Genomic DNA, 19,117 nt, shown 5'->3' with positions numbered 1-19,117 from the left:
CTGTGTGAATGCGGACTTTTGTTTTGCTTCCAGCATTTGCGTATATTTCGGCATTACAGCCTGCCTTCGATCACGGAAGTGCAACCGGAGTTAAGAATACTGACGACGACGCAGGTAATGGTTCGATCCAAGGTATACACGTTTCGAGGCACCACTTTCGCTGCACTGGCCGCATTTCGAAGCTCCCAAAAGGTCGGTAAGCCCCAGGACGTACTGTAGGAGCTGCTTCCGATCCGGAGGATTCAGCCACAAAGTATGCACCATGTATGCCGCTACTGAACTGTAAAACAAAACGCATGCGCGCTAAGGACCTACGTTCAACAGATCGCCTGTTGACCCGGTCCCCAGTAGAATCAGTCGCCCGCAGAACAGGTCGCCATCGAGACTAGTACCCAGCCTCGCTCGTCGCTCGTCTCACGTCGCACGTTGCTCGTCTTACACGTCGCCCGTCTCACAGGCCCGCGCTACACGTCGTCGCCCCGTCCCCTCCCGTCCCGCCTTCACCCGCGCATACAGGTCGTCGCCCGCGCCTACAGGTTGTCCCGTCCCGTCGTCGCCCTCGCATACAGGTCCTCGCGTCCCGTCCCGTCGTCGCCCCGTCCCATCCCGTCTCGTTGTCGCCCGCGCCTACAGGTCGTCGCGTCCCGTCCTGTCGTCGCCCGCGCATACAGGTCGTCCCGTCCCGTCGTCGCCCGTCCAGGCCTTCGCGTCCCGTCCCGTCGTCCGCGCCCGCGCATACAGGTCGTCGCGCCGCGTCCCGTCCTGTCATCGCCCGCGCCTAGAGGTCGTCGCCCCGTCCCATCCCCTCCCGTCTCGTTGTCGCCCGCGCCTACTGGTCGTCCCGTCGTCGCCCGCGCATACAGGTCATCCCGTCCCGTCGTCGCCCGTCCAGGCCTTCGCGTCCCGTCCCGTCGTCCGCGCCCGCGCATACAGGTCGTCTCCCGCGCCTACAGGTCGTCTCCCGCGCCTACAGGCTGTCGCCCGCGCCTACAGGTTGTCGCCCGCGCATACAGGTCGTCGCGTCCCGTCCCGTCCCAACCCGTCGTCCCCCGCGCCTACAGGTCGTCGCACGCGCATACAGGTCGTCGCGTCCCGGCGACCCGCGCATACAGGTCGTCGCGTACCGTCCCGTCTCGTTGTCGCCCGCGCCTCGTCGCGTCCCGTCGTCACCCGCGCCTACAGGTCGTGGCGTCCCGTCCCGTCGGCGCCCGCGCATACAGGTCGTCGCGTCCCGACCCAACCGGTCGTCGCCCGCGCCCTCGGGTCGTCGCCCGCGCATGCAGGTCGTCGCGTCCCGTCCCGTCGTCACCCGCGCCTACAGGTCGTCGCGTCCCTTCCCGTCCCGTCGTCGCCCGCGCCTACAGGTCGTCGCGTCCCGTCCCGTCGTCGCCCGCGCATACAGGTCGTCGCGTCGCGTCCCGTCCCGTCCCAACCGGCCGTCGCCCGCGCCTACAGGTCGTCGCGTCCCGTCCCGTCGTCGCACGCGCCTACCGGTCGTCGCCCGCGTATACAGGACGCGGTCGTCGCTACCCGTCGCGTCCCGTGCCGTCGTCGCACGCGCCTACAGGTCGTCTCGTCCCGTCCCGTCGGCGCCCGCCCATACAGGTCGTCGCGTCCCGTCCCGTCCCGTCGTCGCCCGCGCATAGAGATCGTCCCGTCCCGTCCCCTACGCTGCTCGCCTACGGGTCGTCGCCCGCGCATGCAGGTCGTCGAATCCCGTCACGTCCCGTCGTCGCCCGCGCATACAGGTCGTCGCGTCCCGTCCCTTCCCAATCGGTCGTCGCCCGCGCATGCAGGTCGTCGCGTCCCGTCCCGTCGTCGCCCGCGCCTACAGGTCGCCGCGTCCCGTCGCGTCCCTTCCCGTCCCGTCGTCACCCGCGCCTACAGGTCGTCGCCCGCGCACACAACTCGTCGCGTCCCGTCCCGTCGCACGCGCCTACAGGTCGTCCCGCCCCGTCCCGTCCCGTCGTCGCACGCACCTACAGGTCGTCGCGTCCCGTCCCGTCGTCGCACGCGCATACAGGTCGTCGCATCCCGTCCCGTCCCGTTGTCGCACGCGCCTACAGGTCGTCGTCCGCGTATACAGGTCGTCGCACGCGCCTGCAGGTCGTCGCGTCCCGTCCCGTCGTCGCACGCGTCTATAGGTCGTCGCCCGCGTATACAGGTCGTCGCGTGCCGTCCCGTCGTCGCACCCGCCTACAGGTCGTCGCGTCCCGTCCCGTCGTCGCACGCGCCTACACGTCGTCGCCCGCGTATACAGGTCGTCGCGTCCCGTCCCGTCGTCGCACACGCCTATAGGTCGTCGCGTGCCGTCCCGTCGTCGCACGCGCCTACACGTCGTCTCGTCCCGTCGTCGCCCGCGCCTACAGGTCGCCGCGTCCCGCCCCGTCCCGTCGTCGCCCGCGCACACAGGTCGTCCCGTCCCGTCGTCGCCCGCGCATACAGGTCGTCGCGTCGCGTCCCGTCGTCGCACGCGCCTACACGTCGTCGCGTCCCGTCGTCGCACGCGCCTATAGGTCGTCGCGTCCCGTCGCGTCCTGTAACGTCTCGTCGTCGCACGCGCCTATAGGTCGTCGCGTCCCGTCCCGTCGTCACACGCGCATACAGGTCCCGTCGCGTCCAGTCCCGTCCTGTCGTCGCACGCGCCTACACGTCGTCGCCCGCGCCTACAGGTCGTCGCGTCTCGTCCCGTCGTCGCCCGCACCTACAGGTCGTCGCGTCCCGTCCCGTCGCCGCACGCGCCTACAGGTCGTCGAATGCCGTCACGTCCCGTCGTCGCCCGCGCATACAGGTCGTCGCGTCCCATCCCTTCCCAATCGGTCGTCGCCCGCGCATGCAGGTCGTCGCGTCCCGTCCCGTCGTCGCACGCGCCCACAGGTCGTCGCGTCCCGTCCCGTCCCGTCGTCGCGTCCCGTCGCGTCCCGTCCCGTCCCGTCGTCACCCGCGCCTACAGGTCGTCCCGCCCCGTCCCGTCGTCGACCGCGCACACAGGTCGTCCCGTCCCGACGTCGCACGCGCCTACAGGTCGTCGTCCGCGTATACAGGTCGTCGCGTGCCGTCCCGTCGTCGCACCCGCCTACAGGTCATCGCGTCCCGTCCCGCCCCGTCCCGTCGTCGCACGCGCCTGCAGGTCGTCGCGTCCCGTCCCGTCCCGTCGTCGCACACGCCTATAGGTCGTCGCGTCCCGTCCCGTCCCGCCGTCGCACGCGCCTACAAGTCGTCGCCCGCGCCTACAGGTCGTCGCGTCTCGTCCCGTCGTCGCCCGCACCTACAGGTCGTCGCGTCCCGTCCCGTCGCCGCACGCGCCTACAGGTCGTCGAATGCCGTCACGTCCCGTCGTCGCCCGCGCATACAGGTCGTCGCGTCCCATCCCTTCCCAATCGGTCGTCGCCCGCGCATGCAGGTCGTCGCGTCCCGTCCCGTCGTCGCACGCGCCCACAGGTCGTCGCGTCCCGTCCCGTCCCGTCGTCGCGTCCCGTCGCGTCCCGTCCCGTCGTCCCCCGCGCCTACAGGTCGCCGCGTCCCGTCCCGTCGTCACCCGCGCCTACAGGTCGTCCCGCCCCGTCCCGTCGTCGACCGCGCACACAGGTCGTCCCGTCCCGACGTCGCACGCGCCTACAGGTCGTCGTCCGCGTATACAGGTCGTCGCGTGCCGTCCCGTCGTCGCACCCGCCTACAGGTCATCGCGTCCCGTCCCGCCCCGTCCCGTCGTCGCACGCGCCTGCAGGTCGTCGCGTCCCGTCCCGTCCCGTCGTCGCACACGCCTATAGGTCGTCGCGTCCCGTCCCGTCCCGCCGTCGCACGCGCCTACAAGTCGTCGCCCGCGTATACAGGTCGTCGCGTCCCGTCCCGTCGTCGCACGCGCCTATAGGTCGTCGCGTCTCGTCCCGTCGTCGCCCGCGCCTACAGGTCGCCGCGTCCCGTCCCGGCCCGTCGTCACCCGCGCATACAGGTCGTCCCGTCCCGTCGTCGCCCGCGTATACAGGTCGTCGCGTCCCGTCTCGTCCCGTAACGTCCCGTCGTCGCACGCGCCTACAGGTCGTCGCGTCCCGTCCCGTCGTCGCACGCACCTACAGGTCGTCGCGTCCCGTCGCGTCGCGTCCCGTCGTCGCACGCGCCTACAGGTCGTCGCGTCCCGTCCCGTCGTCGCGTATACAGGTCATCGCGTCCCGTCCCGTCCCGTCGTCGCACGCGCCTACAGGTCGTCGCCCGCGTATACAGGTCGTCGCGTCCCGTCCCGTCGTCGCACGCGCCTACAGGCCGTCGCCCGCGTATACAGGTCGTGGCGTCCCATCCCGTCGCACGCGCCTACAGGTCGTCGCGTCCCGTCGCGTCCCGTCCCGTCGTCGCACGCGCCTACAGGTCGTCGCGTCCCGTCCCGTCGCCTCCCGTCCCGTCGTCGCACGCGCCTACAGGTCGTCGCCCGCGTATACAGGTCGTCGCGTCCCGTCCCGTCGTCGCACGCACCTACAGGTCGTCCCGTCCCGTCGTCGCACGCACCTACAGGTCGTCCCGTCCCGTCGCCTCCCGTCCCGTCGTCGCATGCGCCTACAGGTCGTCGCGTCCCTTCGCGTCCCGTCCCGTCGTCGCACGCGCCTACAGGTCGTCGCCCGCGTATACAGGTCGTCGCACGCGCCTACAGGTCGTCGTTTCCCGTCCCGTCCCGTCGTCGCCCGCGTATACAGGTCGTCGCGTCCCGTCGCGTCCCGTCCCGTCGTCGCACGCACCTACAGGTCGTCCCGTCCCGTCGCCTCCCGTCCCGTCGTCGCATGCGCCTACAGGTCGTCGCGTCCCGTCCCGTCCCGTCGTCGCCCGCGCCTACTGGTCGTAGCGTCCCGTCCCGTCGTCGCACGCGCCTACAGATCGTCGCCCGCGCCTACAGGTCGTCGCCCGCGTATACAGGTCGTCGCCCGCATATACAGGTCGTCGCGTCCCGTCCCGTCGTCGCACGCGCCTACAGGTCGACGCCCGCGTATACAGGTCGTCGCGTCCCGTCGCGTCCCGTCCCGTCGTCGCACGCGCCTACAGGTCGTCGTTTCCCGTCGCGTCCCGTCGTCGCCCGCGTATACAGGTCGTCGCGTCCCGTCCCGTCCCGTCGTCGCACGCGCCTACAGGTCGTCGCGTCCCGTCCCGTCCCGTCGTCGCACGCGCCTACACGTCGTCGCCCGCGTATACAGGTCGCCGCGTCCAGTCCCGTCGTCGCACACGCCTATAGGTCGTCGCGTGCCGTCCCGTCGTCGCACGCGCCTACACGTCGTCTCGTCCCGTCGTCGCCCGCGCCTACAGGTCGCCGCGTCCCGTTACGGCCCGTCGTCACCCGCGCATACAGGTCGTCCCGTCCCGTCGTCGCCCGCGCATACAGGTCGTCGCGTCGCGTCCCGTCGTCGCACGCGCCTACACGTCGTCGCGTCCCGTCGTCGCACGCGCCTAGAGGTCGTCGCGTCCCGTCCCGTCGTTGCACGCGCCTTTAGGTCGTCGCGTCCCGTCGCGTCCTGTAACGTCTCGTCGTCGCACGCGCCTACTGGTCGTCGCGTCCCGTCCTGTCCCGTCGTCGCACGCGCATACAGGTCCCGTCGCGTCCAGTCCCGTCCCGTCGTCGCACGCGCATACAGGTCGCGTCCCGTCGTCGCCCGCGCCTACAGGTCGTCGCGTCTCGTCCCGTCGCCGCACGCGCCTACAGGTCGTCGAATGCCGTCACGTCCCGTCGTCGCCCGCGCATACAGGTCGTCGCGTCCCGTCCCTTCCCAATCGGTCGTCGCCCGCGCATGCAGGTCGTCGCGTCCCGTCCCGTCGTCGCACGCGCCTACAGGTCGTCCCGCCTCGTCCCGTCCCGTCGTCGCACGCGCCCACAGGTCGTCCCGCCCCGTCCCGTCGTCGACCGCGCACACAGGTCGTCCCGTCCCGTCGTCGCCCGCGCATACAGGTCGTCGCATCCCGTCGCGTCCCGTCGTCGCACGCGCCTACAGGTCGTCGCGTCCCGTCGCGTCCCGTCCCGTCCCGTCGTCCCCCACGCCTACAGGTCGCCGCGTCCCGTCCCGTCGTCACCCGCGCCTACAGGTCGTCCCGCCCCGTCCCGTCGTCGACCGCGCACACAGGTCGTCCCGTCGTCGCCCGCGCATACAGGTCGTCGCATCCCGTCGCGTCCCGTCGTCGCACGCGCCTACAGGTCGTCGTCCGCGTATACAGGTCGTCGCACGCGCCTACAGGTCGTCGCGTGCCGTCCCGTCGTCGCACCCGCCTACAGGTCGTCGCGTCCCGTCCCGTCGTCGCACGCGCCTACACGTCGTCGCCCGCGTATACAGGTCGCCGCGTCCAGTCCCGTCGTCGCACACGCCTATAGGTCGTCGCGTGCCGTCCCGTCGTCGCACGCGCCTACACGTCGTCTCGTCCCGTCGTCGCCCGCGCCTACAGGTCGCCGCGTCCCGTCCCGGCCCGTCGTCACCCACGCATACAGGTCGTCGCGTCGCGTCCCGTCGTCGCACGCGCCTACACGTCGTCGCGTCCCGTCGTCGCACGCGCCTAGAGGTCGTCGCGTCCCGTCCCGTCGTCGCACGCGCCTTTAGGTCGTCCCGTCGCGTCCTGTAACGTCTCGTCGTCGCACGCGCCTACTGGTCGTCGCGTCCCGTCCTGTCCCGTCGTCGCACGCGCATACAGGTCCCGTCGCGTCCAGTCCCGTCCCGTCGTCGCACGCGCCTACACGTCGTCGCCCGCGTATACAGGTCGTCGCACGCGCCTATAGGTCGTCGCGTCCCGTCGCGTCCAGTCCCGTCCCGTCGTCGCACGCGCCTACACGTCGTCGCCCGCGCCTACAGGTCGTCGCGTCTCGTCCCGTCGTCGCCCGCACCTACAGGTCGTCGCGTCCCGTCGCCGCACGCGCCTACAGGTCGTCGAATGCCGTCACGTCCCGTCGTCGCCCGCGCATACAGGTCGTCGCGTCCCGTCCCTTCCCAATCGGTCGTCGCCCGCGCATGCAGGTTGTCGCGTCCCGTCCCGTCGTCGCACGCGCCTACAGGTCGTCCCGCCTCGTCCCGTCCCGTCGTCGCACGCGCCCACAGGTCGTCCCGCCCCGTCCCGTCGTCGACCGCGCACACAGGTCGTCCCGTCCCGTCGTCGCCCGCGCATACAGGTCGTCGCATCCCGTCGCGTCCCGTCGTCGCACGCGCCTACAGGTCGTCGTCCGCGTATACAGGTCGTCGCGTGCCGTCCCGTCGTCGCACCCGCCTACAGGTCGTCGCGTCCCGTCCCGTCCCGTCCCGTCGTCGCACGCGCCTGCAGGTCGTCGCGTCCCGTCCCGTCCCGTCTTCGCACACGCCTATAGGTCGTCGCGTGCCGTCCCGTCGTCGCACGCGCCTACAGGTCGTCGCGTCCCGTCGCGTCCCCCTGTCCCGTCGTCGCACGCGCCTATAGGTCGTCGCGTCCCGTCCCGTCCCGCCGTCGCACGCGCCTACAACGGGACGGGACGCGACGACCTGTAGGCGCGTGCGACGACGGGACGGGACGCGACGACCTGTATACGCGGGCGACGACCTGTAGGCGCGTGCGACGACGGGACGGGAGGCGACGGGACGGGACGCGACGACCTGTAGGCGCGTGCGACGACGGGACGGGACGCGACGGGACGCGACGACCTGTAGGCGCGTGCGTCGCCTCCCGTCCCGTCGTCGCACGCGCCTACAGGTCGTCGCCCGCGTATACAGGTCGTCGCGTCCCGTCCCGTCGTCGCACGCGCCTACAGGTCGTCGCGTCCCGTCCCGTCGTCGCACGCACCTACAGGTCGTCCCGTCGCCTCCCGTCCCGTCGTCGCGTCCCGTCCCGTCCCGTCGTCGCCCGCGCCTACTGGTCGTAGCGTCGTCCCGTCGTCGCACGCGCCTACAGGTCGTCGCCCGCGTATACAGGTCGTCGCACGCGCCTACAGGTCGTCGCCCGCGTATACAGGTCGTCGCGTCGTCCCGTCCCGTCGTCGCACGCGCCTACAGGTCGACGCCCGCGTATACAGGTTGTCGCGTCCCGTCCCGTCGTCGCACGCACCTATAGGTCGTCGCCCGGCCGCGTATACATGTCGTCGCGTCCCGTCCCGTCGTCGCACGCGTATACAGGTCGTCGTTTCCCGTCCCGTCCCGTCGTCGCCTGCGTATACAGGTCGTCGCGTCCCGTCCCGTCCCGTCGTCGCACGCGCCTACAGGTCGTCGCCCGCGTATACAGGTCGTCGCGTCCCGTCCCGTCCCGTCGTCGCACGCGCCTACAGGTCGTCGCCCGCGTATACAGGTCGTCGCGTCCCGTCCCGTCGTCGCACGCGCCTACAGGTCGTCGCCCGCGTATACAGGTCGTCGCGTCCCATCCCGTCGCACGCGCCTAAAGGTCGTCGCGTCCCGTCCCGTCGTCGCACGCGCCTACGGGTCGTCCCACCCCGTCCCGTCGTCGCGTCCCGTCACGTCCCGTCCCGTCGTCGCACGCACCTGCAGGTCGTCCCGTCCCGTCGCCTCCCGTCCCGTCGTCGCACGCGCCTACAGGTCGTCGCCCGCGTATACAGGTCGTCGCGTCCCGTCCCGTCCCGTCGTCCCGTCCCGTCGTCGCCCGCGTATACAGGTCGTCGCGTCCCGTCTCGTCACGTAACGTCCCGTCGTCGCACGCGCCTACAGGTCGTCGCGTCCCGTCCCGTCCCGTCGTCGCACGCGCCTACTGGTCGTAGCGTCCCGTCCCGTCGTCGCACGCGCCTACAGGTCGTTGCGTCCCGTCGCGTCCCGTCCCGTCCCGTCGTCTCACGCACCTACAGGTCGTCCCGTCCCGTCGCCTCCCGTCCCGTCGTCGCATGCGCCTACAGGTCGTCGCCCGCGTATACAGGTCGTCGCGTCCCGTCCCGTCCCGTCGTCGCCCGCGCCTACTGGTCGTAGCGTCCCGTCCCGTCGTCGCACGCGCCTACAGGTCGTCGCGTCCCGTCCCGTCGTCGCACGCGCCTACCGATCGTCGCCCGCGCCTACAGGTCGTCGCCCGCGTATACAGGTCGTCGCCCGCGTATACAGGTCGTCGCCCGCATATACAGGTCGTCGCGTCCCGTCCCGTCGTCGCACGCGCCTACAGGTCGACGCCCGCGTATACAGGTCGTCGCGTCCCGTCCCGTCCCGTCCCGTCGTCGCACGCGCCTACAGGTCGTCGTTTCCCGTCGCGTCCCGTCGTCGCCTGCGTATACAGGTCGTCGCGTCCCGTCCCGTCCCGTCGTCGCACGCGCCTACAGGTCGTCGCCCGCGTATACAGGTCGTCGCGTCCCGTCCCGTCGTCGCACGCGCCTACAGGCCGTCGCCCGCGTATACAGGTCGTCGCGTCCCGTCCCGTCGTCGCACGCGCCTACGGGTCGTCCCGCCCCGTCCCGTCCAGTCGTCGCACGCGCCTACAGGTCGTCCCGTCCCGTCGCCTCCCGTCCCGTCGTCGCACGCGCCTACAGGTCGTCGCACGCGCCTACAGGTCGTCGCCCGCGTATACAGGTCGTCGCGTCCCGTCCCGTCCCGTCGTCGCCCGCGTATACAGGTCGTCGCGTCCCGTCTCGTCCCGTAACGTCCCGTCGTCACACGCGCCTACAGGTCGTCCCGTCCCGTCGCCTCCCGTCCCGTCGTCGCATGCGCCTACAGGTCGTCGCCCGCGTATACAGGTCGTCGCGTCCCGTCCCGTCCCGTCGTCGCCCGCGCCTACTGGTCGTAGCGTCCCGTCCCGTCGTCGCACGCGCCTACAGGTCGTCGCCCGCGTATACAGGTCGTCGCGTCCCGTCGTCGCACGCGCCTACAGGTCGTCGCATCCCGTCCCGTCGTCGCACGCGCCTACAGATCGTCGCCCGCGCCTACAGGTCGTCGCCCGCGTATACAGGTCGTCGCGTCCCGTCCCGTCGTCCTGTATACGCGGGCGACGACGACCGTCGACGACGACCGTCGTCGCCCGCGTATACAGGTCGTCGCGTCCCGTCGCGTCCCGTCCCGTCGTCGCACGCACCTACAGGTCGTCGCCCGGCCGCGTATACAGGTCGTCGCGTCCCGTCCCGTCGTCGCACGCGTATACAGGTCGTCGTTTCCCGTCCCGTCCCGTCCTCGCCCACGTATACAGGTCGTCGCGTCCCGTCGTCGCACGCGCCTACAGGTCGTCGCCCGCGTATACAGGTCGTCGCGTCCCGTCCCGTCCCGTCGTCGCACGCGCCTACAGGTCGTCGCCCGCGTATACAGGTCGTCGCGTCCCGTCCCGTCGTCGCACGCGCCTACAGGTCGTCGCCCGCGTATACAGGTCGTCGCGTCCCGTCCCGTCGTCGCACGCGGCTACAGGCCGTCGCCCGCGTATACAGGTCGTCGCGGCCCATCCCGTCGCACGCGCCTAAAGGTCGTCGCGTCCCGTCGCGTCCCGTCCCGTCGTCGCACGCGCCTACGGGTCGTCCCGCCCCGCCCCGTCCCGTCCCGTCGTCGCACGCGCCTACAGGTCGTCGCCCGCGTATACAGGTCGTCGCGTCCCGTCCCGTCCCGTCGTCGCCCGCGTATACAGGTCGTCGCGTCCCGTCTCGTCCCGTCGTCGCACGCGCCTACAGGTCGTCGCGTCCCGTCCCGTCGTCGCACGCGCCTACAGGTCGTCGCGTCCCGTCCCGTCGTCGCACGCGCCTACTGGTCGTAGCGTCCCGTCCCGTCGTCGCACGCGCCTACAGGTCGTCGCCCGCGTATAAAGGTCGTCGCGTCCCGTCGTCGCACGCGCCTACAGGTCGTCGCGTCCCGTCCCGTCGTCGCACGCGCCTACAGATCGTCGCCCGCGCCTACAGGTCGTCGCCCGCGTATACAGGTCGTCGCCCGCATATACAGGTCGTCGCGTCCCGTCCCGTCGTCGCACGCGCCTACAGGTCGACGCCCGCGTATACAGGTCGTCGCGTCCCGTCGCGTCCCGTCCCGTCGTCGCACGCGCCTACAGGTCGTCGCGTCCCGTCCCGTCGTCGCACGCGCCTACAGATCGTCGCCCGCGCCTACAGGTCGACGCCCGCGTATACAGGTCGTCGCGTCCCGTCCCGTCGTCGCACGCGCCTACAGGTCGTCGCCCGGCCGCGTATACAGGTCGTCGCGTCCCGTCCCGTCGTCGCACGCGTATACAGGTCGTCGTTTCCCGTCCCGTCCCGTCGTCGCCCGCGTATACAGGTCGTCGCGTCCCGTCCCGTCCCGTCGTCGCACGCGCCTACAGGTCGTCGCCCGCGTATACAGGTCGTCCCGTCCCGTCGTCGCACGCGCCTACAGGCCGTCGCCCGCGTATACAGGTCGTCGCGTCCCATCCCGTCGCACGCGCCTACAGGTCGTCGCGTCCCGTCGCGTCCCGTCCCGTCGTCGCACGCGCCTACAGATCGTCCCGTCCCGTCGCCTCCCGTCCCGTCGTCGCACGCGCCTACAGGTCGTCGCCCGCGTATACAGGTCGTCGCGTCCCGTCTCGTCCCGTAACGTCCCGTCGTCGCACGCGCCTACAGGTCGTCGCGTCCCGTCCCGTCCCGTCGTCGCACGCGCCTACAGGTCGTCGCGTCCCGTCCCGACCCGTCGTCGCACGCACCTACAGGTCGTCCCGTCCCGTCGCCTCCCGTCCCGTTGTCGCATGCGCCTACAGGTCGTCGCCCGCGTATACAGGTCGTCTCGTCCCGTCCCGTCGTCGCACGTGCCTACTGGTCGTAGCGTCTCGTCCCGTCGTCGCACGCGCGTACAGGTCGTCGCCCGCGTATAGAGGTCGTTGCGTCCCGTCCTGTCCCGTCGTCGCCCGCGTATACAGGTCGTCGCGTCCCGTCCCGTCGTCGCACGCGCCTACAGGTCGTCGTTTCCCGTCCCGTCGTCGCCCGCGTATACAGGTCGTTGCGTCCCGTCCTGTCCCGTCGTCGCACGCGCCTACAGGTCGTCGCCCGCGTATACATGTCTCCCGCGTATACAGGTCGTCACGTCCCGTCCCGTCGTCGCACGCGCCTACGCGTCGTCGCGTCCCGTCGCGTCCCGTCCCGTCGTCACCCGCGCCTACAGGTCGTCGCCCGCGTATACAGGTCGTCGCGTCCCGTCCCGTCGTCACCCGCGCATACAGGTCGTCGTCCCGTCCCGTCGTCGTTGCGGACGACCTGTAGCGTGGGCGAGGGCTGGACGGGAGGGGGACGACGTGGCGCGCGCGACGACCTGTAGCGCGGGCGAAGGCGGGACGACCTGTAGCACGGGCGAAGGCCTAACAGGGGAAGGGACGACCTGTAGCGCGGGCGACGGCGGGACGGGGTTGAACGACGTGTAGCGCGGGCGAAGGCGGGAGGAGGGGAAGGGACGACCTGTAGCACGAGCGAAGGCATAACAGGGGAAGATATGACCTGTAGCGCGGATTAAGGCGGGAGAGAGGCGCCTGTAGCACGAGGGACGACCTGTAGCGCGGGTGAAGGCGGGAATGGGGGCGTGAAGGTGAAGAGGGAGTGAAGCTTGGGGGGTGGTGGGTGCGGGGGGGCATATGCAGCACGAGGGACGACCCGTACCGCGGGTGAAGGGGCAGCTGTAGGGTAGCACTCTGGACGACCTGTAGCACTGGTGGTTGCCACCGCGAGGAACGATCTGTAGCGTGCGGGTGGGGTGGGGGGAGTGACCTGTTCCGCGAGGGGTGGTGGCCTGTTGAATGGCGGGGACCTGCTGCGACCTGCAGCGCGGGCGACATGTTCCGCGACCTGTTCTGCGAGGCACGCGATCTTGGAGGCTGCTATTCAAAAGGGACGTGTTCAACGAAGGACCTTCGCGGGCATGTATTTTGTCTACGTACAGTTCAGTTCAGTACTGGCAGACATGCTGCATCCTCGGGATCTGGAGCAGTACTTCCTGGGGCTTTGAGAGCTTGGCAATGTGGCCAGTGCTGCGGAAATGGTGCCTTGAAACGGGACATGGCGGAGCTGTATACCTTGGATCGAACCGATTTCCTGCATCATCGTCAGGACTGTGAACTGCGATTGCACTACCGTGCTCGACGGCAGGCTTCATTGATGCAATGCCGAAATATACGCGGATGCTCGAACAAAACACAAATCCGCATTCACACAGCATCGCATTTGCATGGAATATGATTCACTACAGTGGCGAGCATTTCCTTGTGATGGGCGATTGAACATCTTACCGTAGCGCGCAGTGAATTAGTGTAAAGGGTGCCTGCTGTACCAGAATGCGAATCACCGGTGGTGAAAGGACAATGTCTTTAATGACAATTGCGCATTGCTGATTCCCGCAACATCTATCAATTCCTGGAGTGAGGACAGTGAGGACACTTTGCGGCCAGGACGGGAGGAATCGGGACTCGATTCCTCGGCTTAACTTCCAGCACCTCGCTCCACTTCCTGTCCCTTCGAATTCCGCGAATACCTGCGAATAGAGGAGAAGGAAATGAAGAGCACACAAACAGAACGACAAGTTAAACAGTTCGACCACGTTAATTTTCGACCACGTTCTTTTTGAAAACTTCTATAAGTGTTTGTAAGTTTCGCATTACAATCGCGTCGATGAGTGGCTGGAATAACTATCGGTGCAATTTCGGGTATGTGTAGTTAACAGTCACCCAGTCTACAAGAATTATCCCTGAATGGACTTCATCATGGGCTTCCCTTGTTTACGAAAGCAACGTCGCAAATTCAGTTCAGAAATGTGAAGTGCTTGAAGGCTATGGGGGAATGCGCAAAACAACTAATAAATCTTTGCCTCTGTTTTCCAGGGATGTGCTTCTGCATGAGCAATCTATCTGCAGCAGGCACGAAACGTTTCATCCAGCGACCCCTTTCCATCTGTGTAGATTCTATCACTCACGAATCCGAGGTCAAATCATTCCGTGTGTTTAGCTTCCCCAGCGTTCTTGACGATAACGCTTTTCAGGCGATAAAAAAAACAACTACAGCGCTCAGAAGAAAGACCATGTGCAGAGTCGCGTACGACCGACCTACTATATACGATCTAAGCTAAAAATCTCTGCCTCTCCCGTAACCGAGAGTAGCGTAAACATGAAATGTTTACGGGCCTAACACATTGGTTGTAGATGGTACTAGTCAAAATCTTGAAATGGGTCTAAACACACCACACTCTTCTTGTTGCGTCGAAGCAATCGTGCGGGCTTAGGTAGGCAGCCGTGAACCGTGGCTGCCTTGGCGCTTTTTGGAGCGGCCGCATAATCATGGCGTTGTCGGCAGGGGCGAGCAGTCTTGTGCGAGCTGCGAGCTGTGGCGTATCACTCGCAAAGCGAACGCTTTCCGCAAGACGCTTCCTATCTCTCCTTTCATCAGGCTCCATTTAAGCAGCTCTGGCGGTGGCGGCATTGAAATGCAGGACGATGCAGAAGCGTACGCGGACACGACGAGACGCAAGCCTGAGAAGAATGCATATGCAGCACGTTCGAATACTCCGCGAGCGTGTATACATCTGCCCGCCAAAGGGGGAAACTGCATGGGCTGAAGGCCCAGCGGCCGGTCTTTTACATGCGTGAGTGTGGGACCACAGCGCCATCCTTGGGGACGGCGCGGAATTCCGCCTAAAGCCCTTCTCGCCCTGGAGCTCCCCTGTTGCTCTAAGCGGCCCTCTCTCAAAGCCACTAAAAGATGACGTCTGAGTCTCGTTAAATCTCGTACGGTGCCCGTATGGGTGGAATTCAGTTCCGGGATGTCGGCTGTGGGTCTCGGCGTGACGTCACCACGCTGCCGACAACGGGAGCTAAAAGCATTTCATGCTTACAAAACTACGCTACAGCGGCGCGCACGAACCGCTGACCACTCGTCATGTTGGCGGTTATCAGCGTCAAACTTCATATCTCGCGCTCGCATCGGCGTGGCTCGACGCATGCTCCGTTTCGGCCGCATGCTTGTTGCCCGCGTATCAGCACCCGCTCGTAACACGAAGAAGCTGTGCCGCACGGTAGCCGAGTGGGTAAAGTGTGGGGCTCGCACTCGCGAAGACCCTGGATCGAATCCCAGTGCCTGCAGCGCTTATGCCGCGATCGCAGCGGTGCGGGGACTGGTATTCCTTCCAGGGTCGTTCCGGGCGATTTGTGCCCGGCTGTACGCTCGGCCGCCGTGCGTGGTGGACAAGGCGAGGTAGTGTGTCTTTTGAGACACATTATCTCACCTCGCTGTCCCCCGGGTATCCAAAGGGCGGATGCCCGACGCTGCTCCCTGGTGTGGTTGCCTGGGAGGGTTCAATTTTTTTTTTACAATGTAATATCGGACGCATGTTAGGGGGTGATTATTCAGTTCACGCGCTGCAATGAGAAAACTAGGACACGAACACCAGGCACTCCGGAATTATTTTCTTCATAGAAGGTGCTTTTATATCCGTATGTCCTATAAAAAAAGTACAGATTTTCGGTAATTTTTTTTTACAGGACATACGGATAGAGAAGCCCGTTCTTAAAAAAAAAATAGTTTCGGAGTGCCTCGTATCCATGTTTCATAGCAACATTAACAGATACAAATATAGACATCAGGCACTCCGGAACTATTTATTTTTTATGAAGAATGAACTTTTTATCCATATCCTAAACAAAAAAAAGTGTGCACCGAAAGCCTTACGCGGCACCTTTAGGACGTCTGGTACCGCATATGGCGGCTACATGCGAACATTGACCTGGCGTTCTAAAGATGTCCAGTAAGGTTTTCGATACAAACTTTTTTTTGAGGCCTTAAAGATAAAAAATTACATTCTTCAAAAAAATTCTGGAGTGCCTGGTGTTTTTATTCAATTCGGTGTACCTACGTACACCGTAGGTACCGTGGAACACGCCACTAGCATTTCATTTTGGGTAGAAAACAGCATGGTCCCAGAAATAAACACACAGACGAGTGTGGACTCGCAACTACATTTTTTTCTTCACAAAAAACATTTATAAGTATTAATCACTTGCCTAAATAGCATAATAACTGAATAAAAAATGTAGTTGCGAGTCAGCGCTCATCTGTGCGTTTCATTGTTCTCGGTCCTTCGTCCGTTCACGCTGTTTTCTACCCAAAATGAACACATACCAACTAGCGCAACTTATTCTGACGCACAGATGCACACAATTTTGTTTTTTGGTAATTAGGTGGCAGTGACTACAAGCACCTTAATTGTTATAGTTCAGGGTGCGCGCTGTGCCCACATCCTTGCGTACTGCCATTATACTGAATAGAACTGTTGTGTCCCCTTATTGCTTTTGTGTGTGTGCGCCCCCGCACCCTCCTCCTAACGACCACTCGCATCCTCCTCCTAACGACCACTTGCCCCTCGTCGCACGCTGTCGCCAGATGCCCCCCCATGGTGCGCCCCCGCATCCTCCTCCTGTTTTGGGAAGCCACTCCCTCCCGTGGACGCTTCTCCGCTCCCTCCTTTCTTCGGGCGGCCAGTTCGGCTCCTGCCTCGGTCGACGCTGGTCGCACCCTCATCGGCTTTAAATAAACGAAGTCTTAAAGTACCGTGTGCGTCTTTCGCTGCATTCAACACAGCGACCGGACACGACAGTGGCGACGAGAAAGTGGATTCGACCCGCGCTACGCAACGCTATTGACAAGCCATGGCTACGCGAGGGTTTCCCAATCAGATACCAGAATTCAACGGCTCATCGTGGTCATCGTGGGTTGGACGCCTTCAGTTCTACTTTGAAGCTAACAACATCACAGACCCAGCCTTGAAGAGGGCCAACCTGCTGACGCTGTGCGGGGAGCAGACCTACGATACTGTCTGCGCCCTTATTCAGCCAAGCACACCAGCGGCAGTGTCTTACGACGACATCGTAAAAGCGCTGCAAAAGCACTACGACCCAAGGCCATCCGAGGTCTACAGCCGGGCTCGCTTCCAACGACGAGATCAACTGGGAGGAGAAACTGTGAGCGCCTACGTAGCCGCGCTCAAGAAGCTCGCTGCCGACTGCAATTTTGGAACGCTGTCGACAACAGCTACCGGGCAGGAGGGAGACGCAGCTTCTTCTGCTAACACCACCATGCTTCCCTTGGACGTGATGTTACGCGACAGATTTGTGTGCGGACTGAGTGACGAGTCACTGCAGCAGCGCCTGTTCGCTGAGAAGGACCTCACATTCAGCAAAGCTTACGACATCGCCGTTCGAGCGGAGAGCGCCGGTCACCAGCAGAGAGGGATTCGCCGGAACACCGAGCCGGTACACCAGACAAGCAACCAGGTGCGCAAGCCTTCTGTTGTTGTAAAATCGGTCAAAAAGGCACAACGCTGCTGGCGGTGTGACGACCAACACAACCCCCAGGGATGTCGATTCCAGTCAGCCACGTGTAATTTTTGCCACAAGCGAGGGCATATCGAAAGAGCATGCATTACGAAACGGAGACTTGCCAAGATAAAGTCACCTTCCCAGCCTAATCACAGCGTCAACGCCTCAGAGAATACGCCGCTATCTGATCTCCATGGAACAACATCAGCAACACCATCTGTGTTGTACGACCTGAACACCATGAATCTCGGCACGCGACCGAAGATTTTTACAGAAGTAAGCGTACATCACCAGCTGATTAAGTTCGAGGTGGACTCCGGCGCAGCCTGTACTCTGATCAGTGAGGACACGTTCCGAACTTCATGGCCATCTGACGCACCCGCCCTGCAACAAGACGACACGCACCTGCGAACGTGGTCAGGACAGAATCTGCCACTATTGGGCTCTGCCAACGTGCAGGTTAACTACAACGGCCAGACCCATACGCTACCTCTGCTTGTTGTGAAGGGCACAGGATCAAGCCTTCTAGGGAGAAACTGGTTTTCTCCACTAGGCGTGATGATATGCGGCATACACCAGACGCCGAGCCAGAACATGGTTGAGCAACTGCAAGAGAAATACGAAAGAGTATTCTCGGAAGAGATTCCAGGAAACGAAGGGCCCCCGGTCACACTGGAGTTGTTGGACAACGCGCAACCCAAATTTCTGAAGGCCAGGCCGGTGCCGTTTGCTCTCCGAGATTCAGTTGAAAAAGAGTTGGACAAACTGGAGCAGCAAGGTGTCATCGAGCCGACGCAGCATTCAGAATGGGCCACACCACTTGTCGTAGTTCGCAAGAAGAACGGGACCATACGCCTCTGCGGAGACTACCGGAGCACCGTCAATCTTGCGACTAAAGCGTCCTCTTACCCGCTACCGACACCTGAAGAAGTATTCAGTGTACTGCGTGGCGCAAGAGTCTTCAGCACATTGGACCTCACCCAGGCGTATCAGCAGCTGAAGGTGAGCGAGTCAACTGCTGAATTATTGGCAATTAACACACTGAAAGGCTTGTACAAAGTCAAGCGACTGCCTTTTGGCGTAGCTGCAGCCCCGGCCATATTTCAAAAATTCATGGAGACAGTGCTTCAGGGCATCCCAGGAGTTTGTGTCTACCTTGACGATGTCATCATCAGTGGCACTTCCACTGAAGAGCATGCAGTGCGCCTAGAGCTCGTTCTCGAAAGGCTAGCAAACGCTAATTTGTGCATAAGCAAATCGAAGTGCTGTTTTGCGGTGCCAGAGGTGCAATTTCTGGGACACCGAATTAATGCGGAAGGCATTCACCCTACCGAGGACAAAGTGCGAGCGATCACAGAAGCACGAGCTCCAACAAACAAGCAGGAGCTACAGGCTTTTCTCGGACTCTTGACGTTCTACGACCGGTTCTTGGAACAAAGAGCTACCGTGGCCAACGACTTATACCAACTCCTTCGGAAAGATGTGACATGGACATGGTCGCCACGCCATCAGCGGTCATTCGATGCCCTGAAAGACCTGATTCGAAGATGTACAGTCCTCCGCCACTACGACGAAAGGAAGCCTCTGCTTTTGGCTTGCGACGCATCACCGTACGGAGTCGGCGCGGTTCTATCGCAAACTGACGAGCAAGGAAGGGAAGCTCCCATCGCCTTCGCCTCACGTACGTTGTCGCAAGCAGAACGCAACTACGCGCAACTTGACAAAGAAGGGCTAGCCATCGTCTACGCGGCGACACATTTTCACCAGTACATTGCCGGCCGGAAGGTGACCTTTATAACCGATCACCGACCGCTATTGGGCATTCTGGGACCACAAAGGCCTATGCCACCAACTTTGTCTCCGCGAATGACACGTTGGTGCATCAAACTCTCAGCGTACGACTACGCTCTGGTCTACCGCAATG

At 64.4% G+C, this 19,117-nt stretch overlaps 1 protein-coding gene across 2 annotated transcripts in view; it reads right to left on the bottom strand.

Moving 5' to 3' along the window:
* Positions 1 to 13,181: 13,181 nt before the first annotated feature.
* LOC149365445 (uncharacterized) overlaps positions 13,182 to 19,117 on the bottom strand; it is a 54,804-nt gene continuing 48,868 nt past the window's right edge. For both annotated transcript variants that reach the window (XM_089584997.1, XM_089585064.1), the window contains exon 4: positions 13,182 to 13,361. In XM_089584997.1, coding sequence (XP_089441123.1) covers positions 13,237 to 13,361 — 125 coding nt within the window. In that variant the 3' untranslated portion in view covers positions 13,182 to 13,236. The remainder of the gene's footprint in view (positions 13,362 to 19,117) is intronic.

This window comes from Amblyomma mixtum, chromosome 1 (assembly GCF_055824585.1).
Source record: "Amblyomma mixtum isolate Tamu chromosome 1, ASM5582458v1, whole genome shotgun sequence".
Lineage (NCBI taxonomy): Eukaryota > Metazoa > Arthropoda > Arachnida > Ixodida > Ixodidae > Amblyomma > Amblyomma mixtum.
Note: the sequence above shows the minus strand (reverse complement) of the source record. Positions and strands in the feature narration are given on the sequence as shown.